At 40.4% G+C, this 9,229-nt stretch overlaps 1 protein-coding gene across 1 annotated transcript; it reads right to left on the reverse strand.

Annotated features, from left to right (window-relative positions):
• Positions 1–2,682: 2,682 nt before the first annotated feature.
• On the reverse strand, positions 2,683–8,771 carry CDCA7 (cell division cycle associated 7). The gene is made up of 9 exons (XM_009894541.1): positions 8,673–8,771; positions 8,160–8,270; positions 6,423–6,674; positions 5,916–5,993; positions 4,992–5,180; positions 4,418–4,558; positions 3,910–4,059; positions 3,178–3,314; positions 2,683–2,860 (listed from the first exon to the last, which is right to left on the reverse strand). The coding sequence occupies exons 1-9, from the start codon at positions 8,736–8,738 to the stop codon at positions 2,830–2,832; spliced, it is 1,155 nt and encodes a 384-aa protein (XP_009892843.1). The 5' UTR covers positions 8,739–8,771; the 3' UTR covers positions 2,683–2,829.
• Between the last annotated feature and the right edge of the window lie 458 nt (positions 8,772–9,229).

Raw genomic sequence — 9,229 nt, forward strand, 5'->3', positions numbered from 1 at the left:
GGGCACAGCTCAGTCACTCTGCTTGATCACTTCTTTCCTGTTTCCTCTATCACTACAGGTCGGCTTTGTGTAATCTTCTGCCAGTCTCATCTAACTCCTCCTGATGCAAAAGCAAGCAGCCCAAGTATGAAAAACAGTCTTCAGCACCATCAGCCTGCAATCAAGGCGCCTCAGGTAATTCTCTGCTCCAGCACAGACCTCCCGTCTTAAGAGGGGTTTTTTGGGGGGGAGATATATATGTATATCTCTCCACAGGCACCTGACTTCAACTTGTGTCCGAAATTCTATTCTCCTCATCCTTCTCAGCTCAGGATGTAGGCATCTAGTTTAGAAAAAAAACCCTCAAAACCAGAAGGGTAAGCACATAGCACGTGTGTTTATAGTCTGTATCCGGCCTGAACTCAGCACCTATATACTTCTACCAACACAAGTTAGTCATCTGGTACCAAACAATTCAATGCAAGCAGCATGAATATCAGAGCAAGCCTGGTTCAGGGACACACGGCTGGGGAGAGAAAGATGTCCTAGTCCCACTGCTCCCCCAGGTATGATGGAAGCAACCGATTCCTTTACTTCACAACAAAAGTTTACCTGAAAGGTGGCGAAGTCTAAGTACAGTTCTAATGGGCTTTTTAAAAACAGTTAAGAGGCAAAAATTCTAACCCAGAAAATTTTTATTTTTAAAATAAAAAACTTTATACAGAACATTGTAGATCTGAGTACATCTAAATACAGCAGTCTTCGTGATATGACGCAAGGGTTTGCTGTTACCACGGCCCTTCCACACTCTATCAATCAGAAGGCAAGCTCATCAATTACAAAAAAAAAATTTAAAAAAAATTTAAAATAATCGCTCTTCTCTGTCAGAATATGTATTTCTAGAGTTCCTTCTTCATAACATGTACCTAGAGGGTAGAACGCTCTCCACCTCAGATTGCACAGCTATTCACACTATAAAAACAGACCAAGAGAGGACAGGAGATTTTTAACAGACAGATGATTTATGAAACAGAACTGCAAGTCTGAGACATAAATACCTTTTGTTTCTAAATTCCTCTCTCCTCCCCTCCCACACACACTGATGTAATTCCCAGAAAGGTATAAACTGCGGATCTTTATGTATACACACAGTGCAAATACTGTGAAAGCAGAGAAGCCAATAAAATACCAGTGCTCAATAAAAGCAAGTTGATTCTTCTACTACTCAACTGTACATTATTTATAACATTGCATTCTAAACCCTATACAAAACTTATACAGTAGTTTCCATAACCAAACTAAGTGCATTTATACACTTTGTGGTTCAGTTCTCTGGATGCAATTTTCATGGCACCTTCTTTTCTACAGCACTGAGTACACAAGACCCTGTCCACACAGCACATTAGAATTCTTCAGCTCTATTTTTGCTGTATTCATGCTTCATTAACATCATGCACAATATCCCTCTACAATCATGCAGAGCCAGATACAGAAATATGGCTGGACAGTTAAGGAGGAGACCACAGCACTAACCACATTAGTAAGTGCTCACAAACTGCATGCAAACCATTACATCTCCCTTTTTATTTATTTTTAAAAGCCTTTTTGATGAGGCAATCATTCTTCCTCATCTATTGCTACAACCAGGGTCTCTCTTGAAAACACTATCTATTTACATTTATGCTGCTCTGTGCAACTGGAAGAATAACTCACTTTAAGCTGGATTGTAGCTTAGAAAGTCCTTCCTTTAATTTTTTTTTTTTTTTCAGAAGTAAAAAATTCAGGCTTCCGATTCCAGTGGTCATTTGTCATTGCCCTTTTTCTTGATAACCAAGTTCAACAAGTTACCATCTTTCATCCACTCGTGGCCAACAGCCACGCGAACCACTGTCCCTCTACTTAACCAAGCCCTGGTCTGGAGGCATCCCTCTTCCCCAGGACCAGTGCTGATTCTGCAAAGAAGCAGTTCTGCAGTTGCAGCAAGAGCAGGGAGAAGAGAACCCACACAACCAGTAACTTAACAAAGGGTACATTCTGTTTTAGGCAGAGCAGTCATTCCACAATGTATACCAGTACGTTCACATCAGTGACGGCACTAGGCAATGCTACTGCTGTGGAAGCTGTCAGCTGTGGCCTCCTCTCATCTGAGAAAAAATACAAAGTGCCACCCCCCAACTGCTTCTGCCGCATTTAAGTCACTTAGAGAATCTCCCTTAAAATGGCCATTGTGCACTTTGAGTACTCTATAAAACCAAATATTAGTGCTTGGAGACTGCTCAGTTGCAACTTTTAGGGCTTCTTTTTTGAACTTAAGAATGCGTTGCTGCTTTAGAGAATTCTTAGCTTCTATTTGATCATTTATGTTCAGTAAGAATCTGTACTGCAGCAGAGCAGAATTCGGCCTGGAGTTAAGCACATACCTTTCCCTGCTTGGTTCTGTGGGGAACAGTGCCCTGAACTTTCAGAACATCTGTATCTTTTTGTGACAAACTTCAAAGCATAAATAAACCTGCAGCACAGATCACTGCATGAATAAAACTCTAATGGCTTAAAGCCCCATCTCCTTTCAGGAAAAAAAAAAAAAAGTTATTGCCATGAAAGCAAGCACTGATGCTATCCGATTTGCAAAGCTGTTTAAAAAGAAAACAATGGCCTGTGGGCAAAGACCTTCATTAAACAGTTTTCCCAAGTATGATTTGCACTGAGATAAGTGGAAGTTCTTTATACTTTTTTACCCAAAAGGGGAGAGAAGGAAGGCACTGGCTTTGTAATCTCATTGATTAAACAAGTCACTGTAGGCAAGAATATGACATTGGTGAAAGAGAACATAATTTAAAGGCAGTCACAGCTTCAGTCTTCCATTCCAAGTTCTTGTTTCAGACTGAAAGACAAGTAGAAACACAAGTTAGCTTGTAGCAAAACACTGTTTGGAAACTCTTTAGACAAATTAGTGGAAGCCCTGACAACAAACACAGCTGAAGTTGAGAGCCAAAAGACAGACTGGATATACCACTTGGTTTGGGTAAGAACCAATATGTCAGAAAAATCATATGGCAAAATCTCAGATTCTAAAGGCAAGAAGGACTGATCTTGAGATTTACCTCACACACTGGGATGTGGAAAGCTCTTGTGTCCTAGTTTTGAGCTGCTTATCCCACTTACAGCAAAGCCATGCCACTGACACCATGGCATACCTACCTTTTCAAGTAGGCATGGACATTGTCATAGCCATGGTACTTGGCCAGATAGACCAGGACACCTGTAGCACATCGGCCATCCCTCTGTCTGCAGAAGCTACAGTTGCAGATTCCACGACACGGTGGGCACCTCCAGGTCTAGACAAAAGACAGACAACAGGCCTTTTTAACTGAACTGGAATGCCAGGCATGGTTCACACTCACAACTTAAAAGAGGGCCCTGTTCCACACCAAGTTCTGCAGTGAACATCAGCACTGCAGAAGTTGTCTAAACCAGTACAAGAGTACAAATTCTATAGCCTGTGAGGGATTAAACTCTCCTTTGCCTGCCTTGCACACAACCACAGGAAGCATCCCACTCTGCTCAACTCCGGCACCACTTCCACAGCCCACAACAGCAGCACTTTGTCCACAATACAATTCCTTTCCATAGGGCATTAAGCACTAACAGAAGGCAAAAAGAGAACTCTATTCTGATGCTCAAATACAAGAATATTTTGGCAGCTTCTCTGCTCTCATAGTTTACTCCTGCAAATAAAGCTACAAACGTAGTAACTACAACGAGCTGAACACAACACAAGGTTCTATGATTCAGTTTGAATCAAACCAGGACTGCATTATGTACTACAGCACTGTAAGCAGTTCCCCTGCTAAAATTCTTTTGCTTCGAGTAACCAATGCAACTCTCTGTTCGAGTTAAGCCCAGTAAAGCGAATATTCAGAATTGTCTTACCGGATCCAGCAACGCCGTTCTGACATCTTCCCCATACCTATTGCGGAGGCATGGCCCACAGAATTGGCCCCGTACTCCTACACAATCAGGGTTACGACAATTTGTCTTGGTGTCTATGGTTTTTTGGCGACACTGATGACAGGTGGATCCCTAGAACACAGGGGAAGTAGTTCAGGAAACAAGACATTAAAGATGGCTGTTTAGTTACCAAGATTGTTTTAACATTGCATCTTCAGTGTCTGTTAATCACTTTCCTCAGCTGGTATCACCTAGGTACTACAGTTGTTCCAGGGTGAAAGCAAGCTAACTGCCTTGGTAAAGGCCATTCTATAAATTCAGGGAAAGATAAGAGATGATGCTTCAAGATCTCAGGCATACTTCTCCCAAAAATCAAATCATCCTTCTCAGTGAGAGGGAGCCTGCTCTGTTTGATGCTAAACCACAAGCAGGGAATAACAAGACAATGACTTCACAAAGTATGCGTTTCACGAAGTTGGAATATACTTACCATGGCCCTGTTATATACTTTATCTCTTGCAGATCCGCAAATATTATTCAGCTCTTCTGCTGTTATTTCCTCAACCGGGCGCACAATGTGTGGAAAAGCCATGGCACCACGGTGACCCCTCCTGGGAGTTCGAGCTTCATGCTGAATAATGAAGATGCAATACTTTTAGTATTAGTTTCAGCAAAAACACAAACAAGGCAGGTATCTTCAAAGCAATGCCAAAGTCTCAAATACCCATCACATATTTAAACAAGAGATACAGATCTTTGCAAAGGCCTATGATACGGATGCAGCTTTAGCGTGTTCGCTTCATCTGTCACCTTAAAGGTGCAGAAATGCTACTGAATCTTGCTTAATTCCTGATGGAGTGCAAGAAGAAGTTATTTTTCAAGGATAAGGTGGGGGGAAATGAAGAACACGTACAATATGCTTTTTTTTTTTTTTTCTTCCCTGTACTTCCCAGGCCATAGCATAATCTTAATCTTGATCAACTCTGTATGAATTGCTATTTTCTTGACGGGATACAAAACCTTCATGATCAACCTGCAACAGAAGAACCAGAACCTCAACATACCTCCAGAAATTCATCAGACATCTTTCTTCTTCTCACTAAGATGTACCGGTCATCATCTTCCTCTTCTGGCAAAGGAGTAGGAGGACCTTCAATCAGGGACCTGGATCTTGTGTGAGGCCGAGAACTTCGGTCTGGGTTCCTCCTCAAAGCACTTCGGGGCAACGGACGTCTTGGAAGCCGCTTTGGTCCCTGGTAAAGTTTAAGAGCTCCTAATGAAACGTGCAAAAACCCAGACAGCTCCCATCCCTATTATGAATTCCTCCTCCAAAAGACATGGCTTCCTTCTGTCTTTCCCAAAGATGAAGTCTCCCCCTCGTACCAAATCAGAAAACAGAAGGTAAAAACATCCTAGGCAAATTCATCTTGGGCATTCTGCTAGGTGCGGAGAGACAGTCAGAGACACATTTGTGTCCATGAAGGTGTGAGATACAATAATTCCCCCCCACAGCAGCAGAACCCACGTCTATGAGGAGTTGCGACTTCTAGCGTTGTTCCCATCTTCACGCAGCTTACAGGTCGATCAGCCGATTCACAACCCAGCCTTCTTAAAGGACCTAGTTAGGGCAAACGTCAGGTTTTTTTTCAAGGCTCCAAACTCACAGAATATTCAGGGTTGAGCTTCAAAGTCTGAGCTGCCCCTTTATCTCCAGCCATTGTATAAATACATATTTACATAGCGCCTTGTTTAGTTTTATTGGCCCGTGGAGACACCTAACTTTTATGAATCAATCTGTTCTGCTTTATACAGTGGCAAATCAAAAGAGAACTGCACAATGAGGATGCCTGTTTTAGAAAGCAATAAAATTCTGAACTGGACTTTCATTTACATGGTTTATTAAGTTTTTGTAATTGAGTCTCCTGTTTTGTAATGTCAGAATTTGACTCTCAGAAATCTGAAGGCAAATATGGGAAGTTTATACTTACATGACTGACAGTCGGCAACGATTTTCTCCCATCAAAGATACCAGAAACATTTTGCAACTCAGCCATTAGTTTTGCAAGCTAACAAGGGAAAGAAAAAGGAAGCAGAGCCTTAAAAGGGTGTTTATGTGCTATTACAGATTATTAGATTAGGGCAATTGGCTAGAAGTACAATTACAGGAAATGCAGTCACTCTTCAACTTTTTACTTTTATGTCTTATTTATATTCTAGTGACTGCAAGTAATTTGAAAATACTCAAATTTAATATGTTGAAGTCCTATCCTTTATGCTTGCAGCCTATGGATTTTTACTGAAGTATTCAGCCTATGGATTTTCACATGCCAGTGGACATAAAGTATTAAATTTAAATATTAGGAATGTAAATTCCTCTTAATGCATTCACTTAATTCCCATTAGAGTTAATTTGAACAACCAAAGAGGTCCTCTAAGGAGTCAAGGAGGGGAGAGGGGAAAGAAGGGGGACCCCCAGAGAGACACTGAGTACTTGCCATTGCTTTGTTTTCCTTTATGTTTAAAGCCCTTTTTTCTAAAAATACGGAACCCTTTTCTTCAGAGTCAGAGTCTGAATCTGGAGCAGGCACCAGCTTTTCAGGAACAGATTCTGTCTCATGCTTCCTCCTCTCGGATCTTCGAGGTGGAAATTTCATGGCTACTTTTAGAGGCATAGGGTATTTCTGCCTTCTCTGGGCTACCTCACTTTCAGCACTTGTATCATTCTCCTCTGAATCCGATTCCAATTTCTGTCAACAAACCAGAACGGAAGCGTATAAATCCAAGTGAGTTGGTCTGCAATTAAATACAGTTTGACAATTATTTTGTTTTGGGGGCAGTCAAGGAACCTATCCGGCTGAAATCTAGCCATTTAAATCGCTAGTCCTAGTGATCTCCTATATTTCAAGGGGGTGGGAGGGAGAGGGGGCGGGAGGAGAGCGGGGCACAGGGATAAAAAACTCTCAGGGAGAGCCACACTGTACTGCATCAGAAAAAGGAGCTCAGCTTCAGTTGCAGCAGTCTTAGCTGTCACTTGCAGGTCTAATAGCAAAGATAGTCTGTGTGTGAGGGTGAGAAAGAGAATTGCGTTAACGGGCTTGATTTTGCAACATATTCTATCAGGCTGTAAAAAAAGCCACTACACAGTTCTCAGCACAGGGTCAAACCCAAGGTTGTAAGCTGTCAAGAATAGCCATTTCACAGTATCAACAATACCCAGTGAATACTTCCTTCTAGAGTCAGTCAATGAAATGATTATGAATAAAATCCCACTATTTTCCTGTCTTTGAATTCTCATGCCTTGCTTGCAACTTTTGCAAGAACCAAGGGTTTAATGAGGACAGAAATTAATTTCTTTAGTTAAAAGCCATTTTGCAATAGGGTATGACTTCCAGGTTTAGACTCAATAAGAGAGTCTTATTATGGTCAACAGGCTTCCTGCTTCATACGCATAGACCATCAGTCTCAAAGGGTAATCCTTATTTGCACCGAGATTTTATAAAACCAGGTATGTGGTCCTGCTTGCCCATTATGTGTAGTTATTGATTTCTTTTTCTTACATATCTATTCCAGCTTTGCCTCCTACTTATTCTCTTTACTTTTCCAAGCAGATGTTACTCTTTTCTAGCCATTCCTCAGCACATTCTGAAGTTATGACAAATCTATTTTATACCAAACATGGTATTACTTCCATCTTCTCTGATAAATACCAACTGTTCGTCTTTTTAACCATTAAAGCTGCTCTTGCACTGATGTCAAGGAAAAGCAGGAAGGCACATTTCACCACCTATCACTTACTTCTCTACCACTAAAGAAGTATAGCATTTCCTGTTACACTATCATAGAGTGCAGGTCTGACTACGTGTCAATATACACAGAAATTTTTCTCCAGTTTGCTAGAGTCCGTGGGCTAGCATAACATTTTGTATTGAGGAAACCAGAAATGTTAGAGACTAACAGAGTAACACCCAGCAAGGACAGTTTTAAGAGGTGTTATATTTCAAAATCCATATGGCAGATTTTATTCTCAACTTGCAAAGATCAGGAGCTTGGGGGCTTTTTAAGGAAAGAAAAAGAAAATGAAACTATGGCTACTTATATTGTACATTAAATAAAATAAAATGATGCTTCTTCCTGACAACATTTGACTTTCAAGCTGAAGCTGCCACTATTTTTCAATTAAGAAGGTCTAAAAATCTAGATTTAAAATTGCAAACTAAAATCAACTGCCTTACCAATGCATCTTGAATCTCATTTTCTGCAAAGCCACAGAAGGATTCATCATCAGAGGCTTCGTAAAAAATTTTTGCCAGTTCTTCTCTAATATCGGACCTAAACTTGCATTTCTGTGAAAAATAAAATATCCTTTAACTGAAGTTGTACAGAAAGTGATTCACGTTTACAAGTGCAGTATAAGCAAATAGCTTTTTTAATACAGAAAAAAAAATAGTTAAGGCATTTAACAAGGGGTTTCAGAACCGCAGTAGCAAATTATCAGGCATGTTAGGTTAGGTGACATTTCAAAGGCTAGAATAAATAGCTAATCTGTTTCCAACAATTACCACCTAGAAGCACAAGCGAAAAGTGAAATGAAATTACAGCATATAGCATAGATTTATAACCACTATACAAAAACATAAGCAGAACAAGCAGTTTTAATAGTGCACAAAACATTTACTAGCTTTACATTTTTGCAAACTTTACTAGCACCGCACATTCAGTTTTATGTGTTCTTGTACTGTACTCACTGTGTTTGCAAAATTATCAGAACCAAAACTGTCACAACTGTCATCAGAGGATGAGGATGTTTCCATGGGAATCAGTTTTGTATTTCGGAATGCTGTTAAGTTTTTCCTTCCTGAACAGCCTCGGCGCTGCAAAAGGACAATGGCATCATCGTTAATACAAGAGACCTGCTGTAGCACACTAGCTTTTAAGAACATCCTTAAATCGAAATTTAGGAGGTTTGAACATTTTAGGTTGAATACAAGTCAGCAGAATTACCATCAGCTTTGAAATAATTCCCAAAATTAGAAATGGGAGTAGTTTCTGCTCTGATATATTTCTGATCATTGTTCAGGATTTAGAAACGCTTGTTTTATGCAAACAGCCAGGTGGAAACATACACAAAAATCATACCCTTCCCCACTCATTATAGGCAATGCTGAAAAAAAGTACAAGTACACAAATTGTACCTAGGAAACTGCTTTGATTTATTAGTTACTATTAGCTTGAGCCTAACACTAAACAGACCGCAGCTGTTAAGGAAGGGACTAAGGCTCATTCCCACACAAAAGAAGAGTTT

Source organism: Charadrius vociferus, unplaced genomic scaffold (genome assembly GCF_000708025.1).
Source record: "Charadrius vociferus isolate BGI_N301 unplaced genomic scaffold, ASM70802v2 scaffold161, whole genome shotgun sequence".
In the NCBI taxonomy this organism is placed as follows: Eukaryota; Metazoa; Chordata; class Aves; order Charadriiformes; family Charadriidae; genus Charadrius; species Charadrius vociferus.

Coding starts and splice junctions, on each gene's coding strand:
- CDCA7 (XM_009894541.1), bottom strand. CDS start 8,738: ATGGAAACATCCTCATCCTCTGATGACAGTTGTGACAGTTTTGGTTCT. Junction 4,060..4,417: donor AAGTATATAACAGGGCCATG/GTAAGTATATTC, acceptor CCTGTGTTCTAG/GGATCCACCTGTCATCAGTG. Junction 2,861..3,177: donor GTCCATGCCTACTTGAAAAG/GTAGGTATGCCA, acceptor CTTGTCTTTCAG/TCTGAAACAAGAACTTGGAA.